Source organism: Natator depressus, chromosome 7, assembly GCF_965152275.1.
Source record: "Natator depressus isolate rNatDep1 chromosome 7, rNatDep2.hap1, whole genome shotgun sequence".
Lineage (NCBI taxonomy): Eukaryota > Metazoa > Chordata > Testudines > Cheloniidae > Natator > Natator depressus.
The window spans coordinates 80,329,151-80,352,982 of NC_134240.1; the positions used below are offsets into that span (position 1 = coordinate 80,329,151).

General features: G+C 39.2%; 1 protein-coding gene across 1 annotated transcript in view; it reads left to right on the top strand.

The window, feature by feature from the left end:
• The window catches only part of MYPN (myopalladin), a 136,408-nt gene that overhangs the window by 91,104 nt on the left and 21,472 nt on the right, over positions 1-23,832 (top strand). Inside the window, exons 12-18 of the mRNA XM_074958881.1 lie at positions 2,381-2,528; positions 11,046-11,138; positions 17,415-17,636; positions 18,135-18,284; positions 19,767-19,846; positions 20,929-21,055; positions 22,475-22,682. Of these exons, the coding sequence (XP_074814982.1) occupies positions 2,381-2,528; positions 11,046-11,138; positions 17,415-17,636; positions 18,135-18,284; positions 19,767-19,846; positions 20,929-21,055; positions 22,475-22,682 (1,028 nt within the window). The remainder of the gene's footprint in view (positions 1-2,380; positions 2,529-11,045; positions 11,139-17,414; positions 17,637-18,134; positions 18,285-19,766; positions 19,847-20,928; positions 21,056-22,474; positions 22,683-23,832) is intronic.

Here is a 23,832-nt window from a genome sequence, read left to right on the forward strand (position 1 = left end):
CCAGTTAATACTGCTGCAGTCATGGGGGGAAAGAGGAAAAAAAAGCTGGGTGTGGGGGGGTTAGTGGGTTATATAGTGTTTTACATAAATCTAGTGCCTCTATTCAGTCCAGGATTTTTAGAGTCTAGTAAAGTTATGAATTTAAGCTCCCAGGCTTGTTTTTTGAAGGTGTTGTGCAGGTGTCCTTTGAGGATGAAGACTGATAGGTCAGATATGGAATGATTGCTTTGTGAAAAGTGTTCACCATGGTGTTTTTGTCTTTTATTATTTTCCTGTGTGAGTTCATTTGAGAGCGTAGGGATTGTCTGGGATTGTTATTGGGGCATTTAGTACACTGGATGAGGTATACCCCATAGTGTGATTGGCATGTGTAGGACCCACGGATCTTGAAAGATATGTGGTTGGGGGTATTGATAATCGTAGCTGTGAAGATAACATCTAGAGTTTTTGCATCTATTGTTCTGGCTGGGTCTGGTGCTACTTGGAGTTGGTGTGTCCTGGTCTGTAGGAAGCTTGTTTCTGATGATGAGCTGGGAGAGGCTGGGGGGTTGCCTGAAGGCCAGAAAAGGGTGTTCTGTCATTGTTTTCTTGACAGAGTTGAGATTATTAATAATAATAATAACTGCTGTATCTCACACCAACACTGCGTGAGATTGTAACACTTTTAAAGATCTTTTCATGAATAGACCTCCAAACTCTTTACAAAGGGGGAGTTAGCATTACTATCCTTATCTTACACATGGAGTAAATGAGAGACAGCAAGGCAGTGACTGTCAAGAATAAACCTAGAGTCTCCTAACTCACAGTCCTGTGTGCAGTCCCCATGACCATAACTTTATGTCAAATACAGACAAATCTAGGAATTTACAAAAATTTATGTCTACTCCCAACACTCACCAGCCTTTCACAGTAAAGTTCGAAGAAACCTCTCCCCTTGTACATTTAAGATTGCTCAGCACCACCAGGTAATTGGTTTCTGCTGAGCTCAGCAACATTTCTAGAACACATGCCTGGGGTCTTCTGCAGTCGCAGCATGGAAGGCTGACACATGAAACAGAGCTGTCATGTTCTTAGTTACGATTTTAACCCTACCCCACCAAACCTCTGTAGGCTTTTACAACCTCACAACAACAATAGGCAAAAAACAAACAAACAAAAACCCAGTTGGAGCTAGTGCATAAGTACTGCAGAATAATTGTTCCCTTCACATTAATCACACTTCATGTTTATATAGCACTTTACAATCATTAACTAATTAATCCTCAGAATACTGAGGTATGGTAGGTAACTATTATTATCCATATTATTCAGTTCCTGGCTCATAGCCCAGAGCTAACTCCACATGTAAATAGCTCCTAAACTGCCAAGGGCCAAATGTGCATCTTAATATGGGAGCAAGCATCAAAATGAGGGGCACAAAAATAATCATACAGAGGAGCTGAAAATTATTTGAGTTAACAGATGAACATTTAGGTCTAGGTATACTTGGTCCTACCTCGGTGAAGTGGGTTGGACTAGATGACCTCTTGAGGTGCCTTCCAGCCCTACATTTCCATGATTTACCAGAACTTTAGCTTCATTATTTTTATTGCTGATGTTAAGAGTTACTGCAGTAGGAATGGTGAGATAACACCAAACTTGTGCGGGATGATCTAAGATAAATGTGCTTTTCATAGTGAGGGACTGTTACCCCTTCTACTGTTACTTCCCATTAGTCAGAACACAACTAATTAATTATATTAGTACATTCCAGATTTACTCCCCAATTGCTTTTGGGGCAGGAAGGCCATAGTGTTCCAATGTCATAGTAGCTTAGTGTAGAGACTGTTGTTTAATATTCAAACATTTATTAAAGTTTTATTTAGTTTAAAAAGAGACAGCATCTCAGAAATGGAAAAGTAGGGATTTGGCTTAGAAGAACCGGGAAGGGGAGGGCACAGAAAGGAATGAATGATCAGGGGAAAATATCAGAAGAGAAGGGGAGAGTGAAGACACACCCACTACATGGTTACCCTGGTAAGGTAAACACCATTAACTTTTTTGGTATGTTACATCTATGTCTCTGTGTACCTATGCCTAGATGTACACACATTTCTTGAACAGCTTGGTGTTATTCTGATGACATCATTCCAGAAAGGAAGGATCTGGAACCAAGATGTAGTATATAATGTGTATTCTTTTCTAGATGTGCATTCTTAATTCCTACTGGCATTAAGGAGAGTTAAATGCACACAGTAAGATAGTAAGTTTTTTTCTCTGTTTAATAGATGAAGCAGTCAGCTGGTTTCTTTGCATATTTAGAGTATAATGAATGACATTACAAAAGTGATTCACTACTATTTATCATTATCAGCATTTTAGTAACAGATCTGTTTTCTAGAGCAACCCATGGACTAATGAAGAAAAATGTAAAGCCCCAGCAATTAGCAACAGATGATTATATTCATGACAATAAAGCTGCAGTTGTAAGGGACCTGCAGAGAAAAATGAATTTCAAAGAGGATGTCCATCGACATAGTAGTCAGCAGGTAAAAATACTGATTGTTATTAAAGTGCACTTCATTCACTCATCACAAGCAAGACAGATGTTGAGTCTTATGGGACATAGATGCTTGTAAGGCTGTGAGGTCTCGTAGTACGTACTGCTTTGCAATAACAAACTGGAGTTTTTAAAAGGATATAAAGAGGTATGGATTGTAGAATTTTGTACTGTGAGAGTTCTTATGACTGAATTACATTTTTGCTTGATAATCTCTAATAGAGAAAATTTAGGTAGCAGTGCAGGAATATAAAACCTTATCTGAGCATAGGCTCCTCACCTGTACTGGATTTCACTTCCTCACTTTTCATGACATTTAATTAATTACACACATCTTAATTCATCTACTATACATATCTGTTACAACTTAAGTAGAGGCAACTAATTGTATGAAAGATTGCTTGTTTACTTGGGTTGAAATAGTATGAATTAATATGCTATTTTAATTCTTTTTGTTATGAACATTTTTTCAGACAGCTTAGTAATATTAGTTGAGAGGTTATTTCATTATCAGCTTATCATAAAAATGTTTGTGGTAGCCGTTATGTCCTTCAGTAGGAACTTCAAAGCCAGTGTTAGGTGAGCTTGATTAAATAAGTTTTTAACAAAGCTCAAGAAAGTGAATATCAGTTGAAATAAGTAGGATCAGTAAATACTTCAAAATGTGGGTGAATAAGAAATTAAGGTGGCAACAAAATGTTGGGGGAGGCTGGGGAAATTCCTTGATAATGCAGATTCAACAGCCATTTAACAACATTGGTATGAACTTGGACACGAAGGACTGAGCGTGTACTAATGGCTACAGAGTAGCCATTTTATCTGTGGGAAAGTATTCTATTCTCACCACTTATATGGGACCCCTTGTACTAAACCTGTTTACTGAGGCTTAGTCCCAAAAGGAGGGATTTGCCCAAGTTTCTCACAAAGAAGAACTTTTTAAAAAGTGTATGTAAGCATCTCTGAAAGAGAATACACAGGTATCTGAAAACTGTGGCGCTGTGGAGTCAGTTACCCACTGTTACAACTGCTGTTGTAATCTCTGGCTTTTTAATTATGCTGTTAACCTTTCCTCTCATGGATTCCCCTCCTAGAATACTTCTAGTAAAACAATTGGCATGTGGTATGTTTTGCAGATGAATCACAAGTATTACAGTTTGTACTTGCTATGGTAGTAAGACAAATTATTTAGATAACTACTGTGAAATACACGTCAGTCTGTCAAGTTAACTGCATGATAATCTCTGTAGAAACAAGGGGCACTGCATAGTATTAAAGTTATCTGCTGATGCCACAAGTTATTTATATACTGTATTTATCATTGGGAATGAGGCCAAACCAAAATCCTGAATCCTGCAGCCCAAGTACTTCAAGGAAGTTCAGATTTGACCCATCTCTAATTACTAAGATAACTTGCCAGACAACATACAATTTTGGGGAGGTTCAACAAAAGTTAATGTTAAAAAAGAGGGGAAGTCTAGTTCCACCGCAAAATGAACAATCCATCTCCTCCACAATGGACTCAGTGTTAGAGCTAAATCCACTGTTTTCACCTCTGCTTTCAGATCCCCACCCTGAGTCACTAACATTTTTATACCTCCACAACTGGGGGAGGATACTGGTTTGGTTGATACTAGCACCTGAAAGTTTGAGAGAAAACCTCTTGGTATTGGTCTTCAAACAGGACATGAAATGAAGGGGGGGAAAAAAAAGAACACTGGACATATGGTGTTCTCCACTAATACCATTGTTTTTGCCAGGTGGGCAAAAATCACCATACTGAAATTGATGTACTATATCTAGGTGTTTCTGTACTTTGTCCCAACAAATGAAATATTGAAAAATATATTTTTTTAAATTTTATATCAGGTATTTCTGCATTAACTTGGCTTTCTGTTTGTTTATTTGTGGGGGTTATTTATTTATTTATTTTGAGTACCAGGAGACAGTTCTTTTTTAGGAATTTGTATTCAGCTTTTATCAAACATTGATAAATCAGTCCTGCATAGAAAAGATAAGTATTGAGCTTAGCTAGTAGTTTCACTATATTTGATTTTCTCAATATTGTTTTTACTAGGGCTGTCAAGCGATTTAAAAAATTAATCGCAATTAATCGCACGATTAAAAAAATTAATTGTGATTAATTGCGCTGTTAAACAATAACAGATTACCATTTATTTAAATACTTTTCAATTTTTCTACATTTTCAAATGTATTGATTTCAATTACAACACAGAATACAAAGTGTACAGTACTCACTGTATATTTATTTTTTATTACAAATATTTGCACTGTAAAAAAATAGTATTTTTCAATTCACATAATACAAGTGCTGTAGTGCAATTTCTTTATCATGAAAGTTGAACTTACAAATGTAAAATTATGTGCAAAAAAACCCTGCAGTCAAAAATAAAACAATGTAAAACTTTAGAGCCTACAAGTCCAATCAGTCGTACTTCAGACAAATAAGTTTGTTTACAGTTGCAGAAGATAATGCTGCCTGCTTCTTGTTTACAGTGTCACCTGAAAGTGAGAACAGGCGTTTGCATGGCACTGTTCTAGCTGGTGTCGCAAGATATTTACATGCTAGATGCGCTAAAGATTCATATGTCCCTTGATGCTTCAACCACTATTCCAGAGGACATGCGTCCATGCTGATGATGGGTTCTGCTCAATAACTATCCAAACAGAGTGGACCGACACATGTTCATTTTCATCATCTGAGTCAGATGCCACCAGCAGAAGGTTGATTTTCTTTTTTGGTGGTGCAGGTTCTGTAGTTTCCGCATCAGAGTGTTGCTCTTTTAAGACATCTGAAAGCGTGCTCCACACCTCGTGCCTCTCAGATTTTGGAAGGCACTTCAGATTCTTAAACCTTGGGTTGAGTGCTGTAACTATCTTTAGAAATCTCACATTGGTATCTTCTTTGCATGTTGTCAAATCTTTAATGACAGTGTTCTTAAAATGAACAACATGTGCTGGGTCATCATCTGAGACTGCTATAACATGAAATATATGGCAGAATGCAGGTAAAACAGAGCAGGAGACATACAATTCTCCCCCAAGGAGTTCAGTCACAAATTTCATTAACGCATTGTTTTTTTAACGAGCGTCATCAGCATGGAAGCATGTCCTCTGGAATGATGGCCGAAGCATGAAGAGGCATATGAATCTTTAGCACATCTAGCACGTAAATATCTTGCGACACCAGCTGCAACAGTGCCATGTGAACTCCTATTCTCACTTTCAGGTGACATTGTAATTAAGAAGTGGGAAGCATTATCTCCCATAAATGTAAACAAACTTGTTTCTTGTTCAGCGATTGGCTGAACAAGAAGTAGGATTGAGTGGACTTGTAGGCTCTAAAGTTTTACATTGTTTTATTTTTGAATGCAGGGGGTTTTTTGTACATAATTCTCCATTTGTTAGTTCAACTTTCATGATAAAGAGATTGTACTACAGTACTTGTATGAGGTGAATTAAAAAATACTATTTCTTTTATCATTTTTACAAATATCTGTAATCAAAAATAATATAAAGTGAGCATTGTACACTTGTATTTTGTGTTGTAATTGAAATTGATATATTTGAAAATGTAGAAAACCACCCAAAAAGATTTAATAAATTTCAATTGGCATTCTATTGTTTAACAGTGCAATTAATCGCCATTAATTTTTTAAATCACAATTAATTTTTTGAGTTAATCGCGTGAGTTAACTGTGATTAATCGACAGCCTTAGTTTGTACACATATTACCTCCACCTCCTCCTAAAAATTGTTGTATAGGATTTTTCTTATGCAGAGTGTTGTATTGTATCTCAAGTATCAGAGGGGTAGCCGTGTTAGTCTGTATCCACAAAAACAACTGAAGAGGTGGGTTTTTTACCCACGAAAGCTTATGCCCAAATAAATTTGTTAGTCTTTAAGGTGCCACCGGACTCCGCATTGGTATTGTATCTTAGAGTTGTCCGAATTTCAGTGGCAGGGAAAGTGATTGCTGTATAATACAATTTGTGAAGCATCTTGGGATCATCCGGAATGAAAGATGTACTATGCTGAATTGTAAATATAAAGTGCTGCTATCATTTTATTATATTACTATAATTACTATTATATTACACAAGAGTGATTCCATATACATTTACATCTTGATTCCCTATTATCCAACAAGGACTTTCATGTGAAATCTGTTCAGCTTACAAGTCAAGAGTTTGCTAACTGTGCACTCAGCATGATATTTTATAATCCAGATGTGCTCCTTCAGCTTCATCCAGTATATCATTCATCACCAACAATAAAGGATTCTAGATTCAGAATATAGCCAGTAATTTTGCTGATGATGCATGAGGTGGAATAGATTATAATATAGTCTTCCCCAGCTATGTTAGCTGTGCAGTGCTGGCAGGAGTAAAAACATGTTTTTGCTAATAGCAGATGTAAATTTTACTGTGTGTGCAGTAATAAGATGCCATTTTTACTAAATACTTTAATCCTCATAACCATACTTTAAACTGAATTATACTTACAAGCTTCATTTCAATGGGACTATGAATGGGAAAAGTTCTACTATTTGGACAACACTTGTGAGTTAACAGCAGTGTTAGTTCCTTGGAAAGCTACCATACAAGTTATATAATTGATTGGAAAACAAAGATAAATAAATCTCAAAACCCTGTGTTATAGTAAAATTAAGGGAACTAGATCTACAATAATCAAGGAAAGTTAGAGTTAAGGAATGAGAACAAGGAGTTGGATTAGTTGTGTGAGTAGAAGCCTTGCAGCCCTAAGAATTATGAATTGTACCCACCCTTTTATGTTGTTTACCAGGAAGAAAACCATGCAGCAATGCTCTCTGGCTGTATCTCATATGAGACATTGAGAGCAGCATGTGATTGTTTTATTGTTAGTACAAAGAGTAAAGCTGCAGATGATTAAGTAATGGACATTTTGGGCCCTTTCACAATACAGGAGGCAGAGAGTTTATCCAAGGGCTCGTCTAGGCACCCTAACCAATAACAGAACTACACCTCATGAAAACCAAACACAGCAACAGCAGATCAGAGTTCATTTCCTTTTCACTCATTCTGCACCACCAACAACAAAACAACCAATCATTGATAACCACAATTATCTCATCTCAGAGCCCACAAAACACAGTCACACCCCACAAAGACCCCCAAAACTCCCTCAGAAAACCCTGTACCCTAAAGCTCCATAATCACACATACTTCAGCCATCCCAAAAAGCAACATACAAATGTATGTTATTTTGGATAAAGGGAGGGAACTAAATTCCAAAGTCAAGGTGCCCTCAAAGAGAATGCCCAGTTGTATAATACAAGACAAAACGGGGTTAGTAATTGGCAATATGCCAAAGGATATAATTCAAGACCTTGGTATTAATATGTAAAACTCTTAGCAATCTAGGCTCTCTGGAAATGTCTACACAGCAAAAACAATCCTGTGGCAGTGAGTCTCAGAGCCCGGGTCAACTGGTTTAGGATTGAGGAGCTCACGCTGGCTAAAAACAGCAATGTAGACTTTCAGGCTTGGGCTGGAGCCCAGGTTCTGAGACCTGGCAAGAGGGGAAGGGTCTCAGAGCCCAGATTCCAGCCAGAGCATCTACACTGCTATTTTTATCCCACCAGCACAAGCCCCATGAGCCCAGGCTCTGAGAGTTGCTGTTGTGAGGGGGTGGGGGGGTTGCTGTGTAGATGTATCCTAATTACTTGAGCAGTCACCAGTTGCATTATGTCCCTGGCTGACTGTTATGGTCTTTTTTAAGGCCCTAGGTCTAATCAAGATCAAAGAGAAAGGTCTCTTTTGGACAACGGTCCTCACTGATAGAATTCACCACCTAGAAAACAGTCACTGAGATTTTCACACTCTGCTTGTTGGGACACTGCAAACCCATTAATTTCAGTTGGTCTGCCTTTGACAGTTTGGGTGCACCTTGCCCTCCCCTCTCACACCCCCCCTCCCCACATTTGCTCTTCTGTTTTCCTCTTGCATCTGACTGCTTGAGAACTGATCATTTGGGGGTGGTTTGTATTTTTGATGCCTGTGTATTATATGTGAGTGGCTGTGATCTTAGATTTTTACTATTTTATATTTCATTTTTGACTGTACAGCAAGATGTCACTGTGACGGGTTCCCCCTGGGATGCCACTTGGAACTGGGGTACCACTGACCTCACCTGACCCACCAGCCTGGGCTCCTTTTCACACTTTGGTGCTGTGATAAGTTGCCAAGCTCTCCAAGCTTGCTCTTTCACCAGCATACACACAGATAGGGACACGCCCAGCTGCAGCTTTACAAACAGATGCTGAGATCAGCTCTGCATGGAAGGCTCAGCTAATGCACCTCCCAGTTGCTAAGGCATGCACCCCCCTCCCGGAGTGTAAACCCAAAATTGTACCATCTCACGCTGCACAGGGAACTACACAGCGTAAGCTCATAAAATTCGCCCCCTCCCTCAATGTGGAGAGAGATATGCAATAGCTTTCTGCCCTAAATTATAATCTACATACGCACTGGTTTCAGACAAAACAAAAACAAGTTTATTAACCACAAAAGATAGATTTTAAGTGATTATAAGTGATAGCAAACAGATCAAAGCAGATTACCTTAGTAAATAAACAAAACCACAAACTGAGTTTAACACACTAGATAGGTAGGATATGAATTAGCAAATTCTCACCCTGAGTGATAAACAGGATGGCAGATTCTTAAGGCACAAGCTGCCTTGGCTTTCCCAGGTTTTCATACACAGGCTAAAAATCCCTCTAGCCTGGGACCATCACTTTCCACAGTTCTGTCCTTGCCCCTCAGGTGTTTCCAGGTGTGTTGTTGTAGGGAGAATGAGGTACCATCATGATGTCATTGAACCCCTTTTATATCTTCTTTCCACTTGCTGGAAAGCTCTTTTGCTGTGACCTGGGTCAAACAGTTCCCATTGTGTAGTACTATCTCTGAGAGGTTTCTATTGTACAGAGTTCCTGGGGTAATCCTTGTGCTTGTGTGTATTTCCTCAATAAGCCATTAACATTCTTTGGCCTTTTAATTTTGTACCTGAAAGGCTGCTTGTGGATGTTTTCAACCTTAGATGTTTCAGTAACGCATATATAGCCAAACTTCATAACTTCACATATGATGATAGCACATACAATCCAATGAGATATTACTGTCTAGCAGATCAACACTTTTAGAATGATACCTCACAAGGCATACTTTGTACAAAATATATCCTAATTACATCACAGTGGTGAATATTGGGATACCAGGGTGTCACAGTCATCACCAGCTGAAGGAACAAAGAACCTTGAATTTTAGTCCTTAAATTGCAGCTCAAGCCTTTGTTCTCTTCCCTTCAGCTAGTTTATTGTCCAGGACTCCAGTCTAGATTTATTACTCAAACTTGTGATCATTAATTACTTTACTGTGTGATGCTTTATGAAATGCTTTACTGATGTCCAAGTTAGTCCCAATTAGAACCACCTTTCTCTAATCTTTCTATGTAAATCACCCTTTAAAAAATTCTATAACCTTTGTTTGACAAGATCAGTCATTCAGAAAACCTGTCAGCAATCACTTTGTTTCTGTTCTTTCATGCTAATCCTAAAAACAAATCAAACACACACACACAATGAGTAAATAGACAAATAGACTAAAGTCTATTAAATTTTACAGTATTTACTTATTTCAGCAAGAGATTCATGTTCCCCATTTTAAGTTTCTTATGATACCTTCACTCAATAAAAGTTAAAGTTAAGATTCCTACAGCTATATTAACATGACCTTGTTTTACTTTATATATTATTATAGTTTTAACAAATCTATTGAATTATAGACATAACAAGAAAAAACAGGAAGAGGAAATACGACACCTACAACATTCCTGAGTTAATTGTACTGTAGGAACCTTATCTTCGTCATTTCCTGACTTTTAAAATTTAAACTGTGCAAATCGAGGCCATGATTCTGCATAGTCATCTGGGTGCACAGACTGCTGTGTCTGCATGAAGCCCCACTTACATCTCTGGGACTCCACATGAGCACAACAATTTGCCAGCATGTATCACAGTGCAGGATCAGGATGTTGCAATAACATGGTCATTTATGCATGCCATACTTTTAATTAAAGAAAAACACAAGAAAGAAAAAATGCCTATGGTTGACTTTTAAATGGATCCATCAGATGGACTCCCTCCTCCCATATTCTCTGCTGTAAAGTAGCACAATATAAAGAAGAAAATGCCCTTATTTTGTAATTACATACTGCATCTTTTTTTTGATAGCAGCCAGTATAAAATAAAAATCTGCAGAAAAACTGCTGAAATACCCCAAGTATCTAGAACAAGTATCAGACTTTCCAATTATGTTGTAATATTTCATTACTTCTGAACTTCATTCATTATATTTTTATTCCGAAATCAGCTCCAGAGTCATTAAAATTATGCCTTTAAGTGTTATGGTACTATCTTCCTAATCCCATTACTTCCCTCTGCTAGAGAACAACATATGATGAAAAACTGACCCGCAGACTTCAGGGACCAAGCAATGATTCCCCAGTCTTCAACTATATAACTCAAGATGTATCAAAGGTACAACATTATTATCCAACTTTTGTTACAACATATGTAATTCTTGTCACTAGATTTTTCTTTTCCAAATTCTGCCTTTGACACAATTGGTAAAAAAAAGGTGATATGAAAATAATTGCTTCATTGTTCTAAAAAGTTATTATATTTGCATTTCTTTGTAGGTTTGAAAAATTGCATGATCAGCATTTGTGCTGCTAAACACACTAATATAGTTTAAAACTATACAGTTGAGCCAGTCCAGTAGCAGGTCTTTGCACTGCTACACAAAGACCCTATGTAAAAATCTCTGGGCTCAAACTGTGGTCCTTACGGTAGCAGGGGCTCGGAGTGCTGTGAAGACATCACACTTGGCAGAATGGAATGCCTTTTGTTGCTTGATATTGACTACTCTGGAGGTTTAAAGAGCAGTAACCATTCCAACAATTCTGCTGTGTTGCGTTGGGTTCTCCTTTGTACTGTAATAACTCAAATGACTATACGAGAGAAGATTCATGTGCCATGCGTTCTTCTTTGTTCCTTTGTTCTTTATTACAATGTGCGTAAAAACCAAGGGTTTATTGGCTTCTGTAGTTCAAATCCCCATCCTCTAAATTTTCAGTTGTGGTCACGCAACTTGCTTACTCCATGAAGACATAACACTCCCCATCCTCATTCAAGTTCCATCTAATTCAACTGTAGCTAAAAGTTGCCTTCCTGAATTCTCCAAATTGTTCATGGATTTACTGTACCTTACTTGTGACCTCATATCCTCTACCTAATCACCTGTTCAATCACCCTATTCTTCCTCCGAGCCCTGTAGCTACACAAATGCACATGACACTTTACAAAATAGTGTAGCCAGGGCACTGCTGAGAGATAAAAGCTGTTGTAAGAGATTTTCTGATGTCCTAAATATACAAAAAACAACGTTTTTGTTTAGTGACTCGCAGACAACTTCACAATTGTTAATCTGCAACCACAGTTTAAAGGTGAGATAATGGATGCAGGAAAAGATCCCTGATATTAAGGTGTAACTGGAACTAAACCTCCAGTATAGTTTGATTTGACAGGTATGGTACTTGGGGAAGCCATGCCTGGAAAGTAAATGATCAACATAGATCAGAAGTCCCCCTAATACAATGTATTCTGTTCAGGTCAAGATACTTATTTGATGGGTTATTCTTTCAACATTCCAAGGAAGGAATGGAAAAGTGCTTAACATACTAATCTGGGACATGGGAGACCTAGATTCAATGACTTGCTCCACCACAGACTTCCCATATGATGTTGGGCAAGTCACTTAGTATCTGTAAAATGGGGAGAACAGTACTTTCCTACCTCTCTGAGGTGTTGTGAGGGTAAATGCAGTAAAAAGAGATTGTCAGCTGCTCAGATACTATGATAAATGGGGACTATATAAGTACTTGAGATACAGTAGAACCTCAGAGTTACGAACTGAACAGTCAACCACACACCTCATTTGGAACCAGAAGTATGCAATCAGGCAACATCAGAGACAACCAAAAGCAGCAAATACAGTACAATAGGGCAGTGGTTTTCAAACTGTGGGTTGGTCGTGACCCAGTACTGGGTCGTGGAATGTAAGGCACTGGGTTGCGACAGATCTGGTCAGCACCGCTGACCGGGCCATTAAAAGTGTCCACCTGTACGCTAGTGCCTACCTGTTCTGACACCATGCTGTGCCCCAGAAGTGGCCAGCAGCAAGTCTGGCTCTTAGGTGGGGGGGCCACGGGGCTCCACGTAAGGGCCCGAGCACCAGCTCCGCACTCCCATTGGCCAGTTCCTGGCCAATGGGAGCTGTCGGGGGTGGGGTTCCTGTGGGCAAGAGCTGCGCGAAGTCGCTTACGCACCTCCGCCTAGTAGCTGGACCTCCTGCTGACTGCTTCTGGGTCACAGTGCGGTCCGCAGTGCCTGGACAGGCAGGAAGCCTGCCTCTGCACCCCTGCTGTGCCGCTGACCAGGAGCCACTCGAGGTAAGCCTGTGCCCCAACCCCGTGCCCCAATCCCTTGCCCTGAGCCCCCCTCAAACCCAGAGCCCCTGTCTGCACCCCACACCCCTCACCCCAGAGCTTGCACCCCCAGCCCACAGCCCTGACCCTCTCCCACACCCCAGCCCCCTGCCCCAGCCCTGAGCCCCTACCACACCCCAAACCCCTCTCCCCAGCTCCGTTGGGTCACGGGCATCAACAATTTTCTTCAACTGGATCACCAGAAAAAAAGTTTGAAAACCACTGCAATAATGTGTTAAATGTAAACAACTAAAAAAAGGGGGAAAGCAGCATTTTTTCTTCTGCATAGTAAAGTTTCAAAGCTGCTTTAAGTCAGTGTTCAGTCGTAAACTTTTGAAAGAACAACCATAATGTTTTGTTCAGAGTTACAAACATTTCAGAGTTACGAACAACCTCCATTCCCAAGGTGTTCGTAACTCTGAGATGCTACTGTAGATAGATTTCTTCCTAACAGCATGTTAGGAAGCAACATATTGTGCTAGTTTCTGATCATAAGCCATAAGTCAAAATATCAATATCCCTTGACCAAAAAAAAAGGAAAAGAAAAAGAAAATGTTTCCTAATGTTTCTATAAATCTAGCCAAATACTCTGAAGTATGTGCCTTCCTACTTTAAAGTTATGCTGTAACAAACCTCAATGTCAGGACACAATTGTATCATTTGTGGGGAAAGTAAAGTGTGTGATAGGTATATGATCATGATCCCTTGAAATATGTTTACTTATGCTAAACAAACAATCTGTTCCACCTTGTATTTACCTGTGACACTCTGAATACTTTCCCCAGACCTGAAGAAGAGCTCTGTGTGGCTCGAAAGCTTGTCTCTGTGACCAACAGAAGCAGGTCCAATAAAAGACATGACCTCACCCACCTTGTCTCTCAAAGGAAATACAGGATGTCAAGACCAAGAAAAAAATTCTGTTCTGGTGGTAGACAAGCTATTTGTCCAGTTTGAAACCAGACAGTCCTGTTTTCATATGGTTTGTGCCTGTCTGATACTAATAAACAACTAGACATGGTTTTGTCTGGTATCATACACGAAGGATGCCATTTTCCAGAGAACACCCCTCTGCCCCCACTGGCATGACCTCACATGCACCGTGTGAGTGAGGTCACGCTGGCTAGGGTGGGGCAGTACACTCTGAAAAATGGCATCCTCTGTGCAGCTTGTGAGAGGTCATGCTGGCAAGGGTGGAGAGGTCACGTAGGTCGGGGTGGGGAGAACCGAGAGAATGTCCTATATTCTGGAGATGCATCAGTGGCCATCCTGTGGGGCCTTAGAGAAACTAGTAATAATGTCTTCAGGTCTTGGGAGATGGTGGGGGGAGTCTGCACAAGTGTTTGCTCTCTGCTCTCAGGAGCTACCTGAAGAATTCCAAAGAAGCCCTTAGAAGTTCTCACAGCAAATTTCAAATCTAAGAAGAATGAAATGAGATATCAGAAAAGTGTGGACATGGAAAAAAAGAGAAATATCTGCTTAGAATCATAGCTTATGAGAGAAACTGGTGTATCTGAATTTGGATGATTTAATTTATGAGTAACTCCAGGAAAAAGGGAGATGACTATGAAGCATTTTAATGCCAAGGTTATTTCTTAAAATACACAAATCACTCTCTGATTTCATATGGAATCTGCCCCCACACAGTCCTGTTTCCAACACCAGAAAAAACGATTGCTTAACTTCCCCGTAGACATGTACAAAGACCAAGACCTGTAGTCTGCTGGAAAACATGACAAACTTGGTAAATCTGAAATCAAAGTAACTCCTGATTTATGCTAGTGTAACAGATTAGAATTTGGCCTGTCATATAAAGTGATGTGCTAAGACACGCTTTGTGAAAGAAAAAACTAAACAAGATGAAATTCAGTCAGGATGTAGAGTAACAGCCGTGTTAGTCTGTATTCGCAAAAAGAAAAGGAGTACTTGTGGCACCTTAGAGGAACAGTATGCATCCGATGAAGTGAGCTGTAGCTCATGAAAGCTTATGCTCAAATAAATTGGTTAGTCTCTAAGGTGCCACAAGTACTCCTTTTCTTTTTGCGAGCAATGATGTATTCAGCTTGCCAGATGGTGGTGAGCCATAGGGTAAATCTTAACCAACCATTACAGTAGGTAACACCATCTTGCACAATACCACAGACTTGTGGGCTCAGGAACTCTGATGTGGCTGTGTGGTGTTCACTGCAGGGGAGGGAGACAAAAATGTGTTTCCCCCACCTTTCTGCTCCCTCAACTCCCATTCTGGGTTAGCCAGTTCAGCATCCCACATAAGTTAGAGAAGTCTGAAGGCTGTAGTGTGCACAGGCTGGTAACTGTATCGTAGGGCATCAGAATGTACAGTATCCCTCCTCAGCCACACACCCTCATATCCCCACCATGCCCCCTACACTGGGTTGTTAGGACAGGGGGGTGATGAGCCAGATCTATGCCAGCCAGGGATTCCCTTACACAGGGAAATCTATAACTAGCCTAGTAAGGCAGTTCCTGTTGTACAAGGAGGGCTGGGCAGTGGAGAAGGAGCCTATGGTCTGTAGGTAGCAACTTTTAATGACCACAAAAAGGAGAGTCCTTCTAGCTGAGTAAAAGGAACTGTGCTGCACTTCTTATCTGACAGGCGATCTTTGCTTATCTTGCACGTGAGGATATTAACATAAGTCATGTGGGGTGTTAAGAGGGTTGATTCATAAATATTTGTAAATCTTTAGAGGGAAGATGCTTTAGAAATTCAAGTATTATTATCCTGAATAAAGAAAAATCATCACTATCTTTTCAGAAATACTTAATTTCTGAAACATGTCTCTTAGGGTCTTGGAACCTTTCCTTATTGAATATTCTTAGATCAAAGCAGCCTGTATTTTATCACAGTTCCAGTCCCTGTATGCAGGCAGTTAAAACTCAGTTCTGATGACACACATCTGCGTCAGAAATAGGATAAGGACAGAATCTATTCCCAGTGAAATCAATGGCAAAAACTACTATGGACTTCAACAGGAGTAGGAGCAATGGTGTATTTTCGCCTAGGCCGACAAATTTGCCGGGGCGGCAAATTTATAATAGCAGCATTTTTGTAATCGAGGCATTTTTGCACACGCCCACTGGCTGTCGGATGCCTGTATCGTCGTTTGTTCATATTGTAACTGTCCGCCAAACTGAAGCATCAGTGACACCGCGATTCTACCAATCATAGTGCGTATTGAAACCACCCATGACAGCACGATGCCATTTAGTAAACATACTTGCGACAATCCTAAGTGTTAATAATATGACAGGAAGGAAGAAATTAAGCGGTTCTCAGTTAAAAATAAATGCTATACAAAAGCAAGAAAGGGAAAATCAAATGATAGCAAAAATGCGCAAAATAGATTCCTTTGTTGTATCAGTTAGTATGGTTCACAAGTTCATATGGGGGCGGCAAAATCATTAATCCGCCACTAAGTAGGAGACATATCTTTGTGTCAAATAGAGAGGAGGCTGACGCTGTATGTACAGATCTCATAATAAGAGAAGTTTTGGACAGACTTCTCATTGGCATTGAGAGGAAGGTGCAGCTGAGCAATTCGTGAGTCTTTCCATTGACTTCAGTGGCTTTGGATCAGGCCCTTAATGATTCAAACAAATTATAACTGGTTGTTCACACTGGAATGGTCACTGTTGCACCATATATTTTATCATCTAAGAACCAGTTTCAAACTTACATTTTTACATCATGGGCCAGATTGTGCTCTCAGTTACACCAGTGCAAATCCAAAGTAATTCCACTGGTCAAGATTTTGGCAGTAAGGTAAGTAAACCCAGAAATGTTTCATATTTTTTAATCTTGATATCTTTGTCTTTTGGCAGCTATACTTTCGTTTATTTAAGTATGAATTAAATTATTACACAAAAAGGCAGTACTTCATATATTTAGCAGGCTATTAGTTCTGGAAAACACCCTTGAAAATCGCAGTCTACTCTTTCAGTGTGCCACATTCTCGAGAGAGGCCTAAAGGAGTTATGTGCACAGCTCCCATTGAAGAGGTGCAACTCCCTTTGACAAATCTCAGTCTTAGTCTCATTTTCACGAAACATACACACCGAAGTTACAATAAGAGCCTGTGGGTGCACATACTGGTGTATACTGCTGCACAATGCACCAGTTCACCTACATTGGGGTTAGGGTTTTTTAGGTTTTCAGGTCTTTTAGATGACATTTGGTTTAAGACAAGTGACTGGAAATACCTTTGAGTGTAATAGTGTTCTTCAGATCACTGCCAATATAATTCTGCAGGAATACAAGATTTCAAGCTTTGAACAGAGGTTGATGAATGAAATAGAGTTTCGCCTGGAACGCACCCCAGTGGATGAATCAGATGATGAAATCCAACATGATGAAATACCTATGGGCAAGTGCATAGCACCCATCTTTGACAAGAGACTCAAGCATTTTCGGGTCATGGAAGGATCTCCTATTACATTCACCTGCAAAATTGTTGGAATACCCATACCCAAGGTAGGTGATGCTTATAGTCAGATGGACAGAAATAAAGGGTACTTACCATTAATTCCAGTATATCACTTCTGCAGACACTCACTCCTGTTGTTCTGCATAGGTAGTTCTCAAAGTAATCAGTAAAGCAGTTACTATAGCAACATCTCCCCACTACTACTTAGTGAAAGTCAGCCCTAAGTGATCTGTATGGACTGATCTCCAGATCTCTTTTGATCAAAGGAAAACAAAACTTGACAAACATATTAAGGTCTGATTCAGTCTCATATACGTGGGCTGATTTGATGAGATGTCTAGCAGTGCACATACTCATACAGCCAAGATAACAGTTCTGTAATGTTAACTTACATTATCCCAATACTGAAACATTCAGTCGTTTATTTTAAATGTGCGGTAGCAAATATTCAGCAAACACATTTTACTCTTATCTGCAGATTGCCTTGTCACTATTCAACTGCAAAACAAATTTAAATAGCTGTTTTTCTTTATGATCACTTTCAGGTATATTGGTTCAAGGATGGCAAGCAGATTTCAAAGAAAAATGAACATTGCAAAATGAAGAGAGAGGGCGATGGAACATGTTCTCTACACATTGAAGCTACTACTAATGATGATGATGGAAACTATACAATAATGGCTGCAAATCCTCAAGTAAGGGAATTTTTTCTTTCCAAATGCGTGTTTTTTTTCCAGCTTAGAAAGATAAGTAATTAGGAACATAAGAATTGCCATACCGGATGAGACCAGTGGTTCATTTAGTCCAGCAATCTGTTTGTGACAATGGCTAGAACCAGATGCGTAGAAGCAGCCACGTAGTAGACAGTTATGGAAAACTTGCCTATGCTCTTACTCATTTCTTCTCTAAATTAAACAGTCACAATCAGTTTCCCTTTATATGAACGTGTGTCTGTGCCTCTAATCATTTTTGGTCACCCATTCCAAACATCTTCTATTTCTGCTATATCTTTTTTGAGACAAGGTGATAGGAAATGGATGCAATAATTTCAGGTGGGAGCAATATTTATATAAATGCCATTATAATATTTTCAGTATTAGTTTTTGTTCCATTCTTTATACATTCTAATATTTTGTTTTCTTTTTTAACAACTGCTGTAAATTGACCACAGATCAGTGCATAATGAGGTTTGCATGTGACCTGTTTAAAAATTGTAAATCTAAAACGTTACTTTTGTTTTGCTCAAAATTTTCCATCTATTCTTAGCAAGTTTCACTATTATAGTTTTACTATAAATATTTTTGATTACATAGTCCCCAAACCAGATAGAGTAAGTTGTTATGGTGCATTTGCTTAAAGTAACATGATAGTTGACAACAGCTTGATTCTCCACTCTGTTACTGCAGTTTTGTGTTCGTGGAATGATATTGAAGTCAATCAAATTACACTGGTGTAAAAAGAGTACTTGTGGCACCTTAGAGACGAACAAATTTATTTGAGCATAAGCTTTCATGAGCTACAGCTCACGAAAGCTTATGCTCAAATAAATTTGTTAGTCGCTAAGGTGCCACAAGTACTCCTTTTCTTTTTGTGGATACAGACTAACACGGCTGCTACTCTGAAAACTGGTGTAAAACGGGTTGAACCTATGGTGAGCCTAGCAAAGCAGAGTAGAGTTCTATGTGTGGACAACAGTTGTGTTGTCAAATACATGTTCTTTGACAAATGTCTAGTGAGGATGAGGTTAGCCACACAGTTGGTGGGTTCCTTTGTTTGTGTTTTACTCTATAAAGATAGAACTGCTATAATTTATATATAGTGGGCCAAATTCATCCCTGGTGTAATTCTAGGCTTGTATGATCTTTCCTTTATTTCATTGACTTGTATGGATTTAATTTCAATAGATTTACCCTGTTCCAGTAGAGCTACACAGGGGATGAACTTGGACCCTTAAATGTTAATATACTTTGAAAGATGTGAAATTGCAAATTGTTTTGTGGCACTTCCCAGTACTTAAGTAATACTGTTTTATTAAAGATATTATATAAAAGCCCTGTAGTACATTCACAGTTTAAAATATATTAGTTCTGTAATGTACTGTAGAGGATCAAACACTTGTAATGAAGAATTGAACGCGTAGTTAACTGACAATTGATTCTATTTCCATTGTTTTTTAGGGAAGAATCAGTTGTTCTGGCCACTTGATGGTTCAGACTGTTCCCATGCGTGGCCGATTAACAACTACTCAGTCTCATAGGTAAGATGAAGTACAATGCCAGAATCATACAGTTTTGCTTTACTGAGGTTGTCATTTTGACCCAGAATATTTTTCAGGTTGAGTGATTTACTTGAATTTCTTGGTGCTGATTGGTCCAGACCCATAGAATTTTATTGGCATGATTAAACTTTGCTATCTGTCCCAACATTATCTGCTCATCTTTTGATCCTTCATTGATATTTTGGTGTAATTTAGTTTCTAGAGGGTTTGCACTTAGCAGATTAATTGAGGAAGGACGGTCTGTGACCAAAAGCACAGAACTTTGAGTTGGTGAGTGAAATGCTGGCTCCACTGAAGTCAAAGGCAAAACTCCCATTGGCTTCAATGGAAGCAAGATTTCACCCAGAGGATCCAAGTTCCATTCCTGCTCCTGCCATGGACTTCCTGGGTTAATGCGTTCAAATCACTTAGGTCAAGGTTTTCAAATGTTACCAGTGAATTTGGGTGCCAGACTTGAGGCACCCTAAAGTGACTTGATTTTCAGAAACTGCTGAGCACCCACCTTCTGAAAATCAAGCCCCTTTAATGTGTCTCAGTTTGGACACTCAACATCACTGGTCATTTTTTAAAATTTGGCTTCAGCCCCCCCCCCCCCGTCTATATCTCACTCTCCACATCTGTAAAATGAGGATAATAATGCTTCCCTACCTCCCTAGTTGTGGGGTTTAATTCACGAATGTCAATACAGTGTTTGATATCATCAGGTGGAAGGTACTAATTAAATACAAAGTATTATTATTGCAGTTAGTTAATCACAATTGCAATGGAGTTAGTGGAAATGGATGGAATAGTAAAAATAAATTCTGCCAGAAAAATATGGAATGACTTAGGAATCCAGTTTTACTTACTATATTAAAAGTTCATTTGATAATCCTAACAAATTTAAAATATGCACTCATTATATTGTACTTAATGCTTTTCTTTGTACACCTGTTCTGGTCATTACTTTTTGGTTTTACCTAAATATCTGTTGATCATTTTCTACAGTTTGAGCCCCATACCAAATTTTAGGAAAATAATTTATATTTCTTCCAAGCACACACTGCAGTTTTGTATTGCAGAGCAAGGTCCCGTGTGCAAGAAGGAGATAAAGAACCACTACAAGAACGCTTTTTCCGGCCATATTTTTTGCAGGCACCTGGAGACATGGTAGCTCATGAGGGGCGACTTTGTAGACTGGACTGTAAGGTATTTTCATGGCTCACTCTTACTCTCTCTGTATACATACTGGAAGCTGTCTTCTTTAATAGGCGTTCTTCAATACTTTCTTCTAATATTTAATGCCTTTCTTGTGTTTGTTCTCTCATTTCTTACTACCACTCTGTCTGAGGTTCAGGTGTTTTCTACCTAGCACATGCCAAATGGAATGAAAAATGCTGTATAAATTTCACCAAAACTAGAAGGCTCATTTACAACAGAGTTCATACAATTTATGTGGCTTAGTTTCTACCAGCCTTTTAGCAGAGTGGCAAACTGAAGGAACTTCCATAGAGATGTAGGGCTCCTCTGCTGAGTGGAGTGGAGATTTTACAAGGTTCATACTGTATTTTATTGATAGTAAGAAGACTAATATTTTTAGAAAGGTGCAACAGAGCCTCGATCATTCCCTTTTTCTCTCAAGGGCACAGAGAAGAAAAACTCCCAACTTACTGACCCATGCTCCCAACTCTGAGGAGTTGTGGGTCACAGGGATTAGTGTCTACCCAAATGAGCTAAGCAGTGGTATAGCATTTGTGCAGAACCCAGGGACCTTTAAGCAATTCATAGCCTCCACCATTCCAGATCTGAGGATGTACGCACACACACACACACACACACTGCTGACACGAGTCCCATTACCATGCAAGTAGCTCTTCCCTAGCCCTGAAAGGAGTAGAAGACAGAGTGGAAGTTATCGCCCATTTTGAGTGAATTTTCCTTAGGAATAATTCAGAGTTTAGTAGGCGAGCATGCCACAGAGGCTGGTTACTCTCTAGCACTGCTCTCCTACCAGTGCTTGTGGGGACCTAAAAGCAAAGTGGAGATTTCACAAGATTGGAGAAAAGTAATCTCCATGCCAGGTAGGTTCCATTTCCCTTCTCCAATTTGTGGAATTTGGGCATTTGCCTCTCTCCATTGAAGGGAAGCTTTTGACCCTGAGTGAGCACCTATCTCTAATGGAACAATCCTATAGAATGTAATAGATGTATAAAATAATCATATTAACTGACAAAATTCTATTGTGTGTTGATTTAAGCCTTCTACAGAAATACCTCATTCTGTATCATTAAATTCTATGTGTTTCAAGTGAGTTCTGTAGAACCCAGTTGATTTCATCCCTATTAAATTCTATAAAAGTTCGGATCTAGTGTTTTGGTTTCAGCCAGTCACAATCTGAAAACAAGCAGAATACTAACATTTTGCTTTTTATAAATCTTATTTGTGGAACAAATTTTTTTCCTGGAAATAATCACCAACAGCAGTTAGCAGTTCTATCTCCGGCCTCACTTTCTATTCTACATTCTCATGTACATCATTCATATGTTATCTTAAGATAGTTAATTTATTGGGTTGTTGAATTTGTGTGTCAGTCTGTCACTTCTCTTTAGCTGTTTCATTGTCTGTTAGGTGAGTGGGTTACCAACTCCAGACCTGATGTGGCTTCTGAATGGCAAACCTGTATTACCAGATAGCACTCACAAGATGTTGGTCAGAGAGACTGGTGTTCACTCTTTGCTTATTGATCCTCTCACACAAAATGATGCTGGAACTTATACTTGCATTGCAACCAACAAAACAGGACAAAATTCATTTAGCCTGGAGCTCAGTGTTGTAGGTAAGACTTACTGAAAGGTTTTAACAAAAGACTATGTACAGTATGATACTGTAATTACTTGTATCTATTACTGTGTATGTATTGAGACTGAGTCTCCTCTCACGCCACTGTACGTCAAAAGTAACTCCATTGCAGTCAGTGGAATTATACCAGTGTAAAACTGATATAAAGAAGAGAATCAAATCCAGTGCTTCCTTTGTAGAGGTATTCCAGTTGTTCCTTCAGGACTGTGATGAGTCTATACAGTATCTATGTGCAAACCCCTGCCTATTCATCCATAATCTTTTTCTTTTTCAGTCCCTGCCTTCATACATTGCTGTTCTCGATCTCTTCCCCAGGAAAGACATAGTCTTGGGTTTTAAAAATACTCTATGGCCTCCCTACCATGTCACAGTTACAGTTTTATTAGTTTAAAAAATATTTAAATGTAAAAATGCTGAATGCTACTCATTTTATTTAATAAGCCTGATGAAACCTGAGCAGCCATGGTAAAAGTGCTGTTGAAATCCACATCTCCAGCACTCATTTCCTGCAATGGTAGCATGTTTGGACCCCATATATATATTCATCTATAGAAAAAAATCAGTTCTATGTATGATTTTCAGTACATTCCCTTAAGGATCTTGGATCTTAAACAGGTTGGTAATCTTTCATTAGAAAATAAAATCACAACCTGTTAAGGCCATGTCTACACTACCAATTTTTGTCAACAAAAGTGATGTCAACACCCGAAAGTCAATCATGTAGACTCCCTCCTCAGGCCCTACGCTACCAGCACGCCCAGCTATCTTCAAGACACCACTGACTTCCTGAGGAAACTACAATCCATCGGTGATCTTCCTTAAAACACCATCCTGGCCACTATGGATGTAGAAGCCCTCTACACCAACATTCCACGTAAAGATGGACTACAAGCCGTCAGGAACAGTATCCCCGATAACATCATGACAAACCTGGTGGCTGAACTTTGTGACTTTGTCCTCACCCACAACTATTTCACATTTGGGGACAATGTATACCTTCAAATCAGCGGCACTGCTATGGGTACCCGCATGGCCCCACAGTATGCCAACATTTTTATGGCTGACTTAGAACAACGCTTCCTCAGCTCTCGTCCCCTAATGCCCCTACTCTACTTGTGCTACATTGA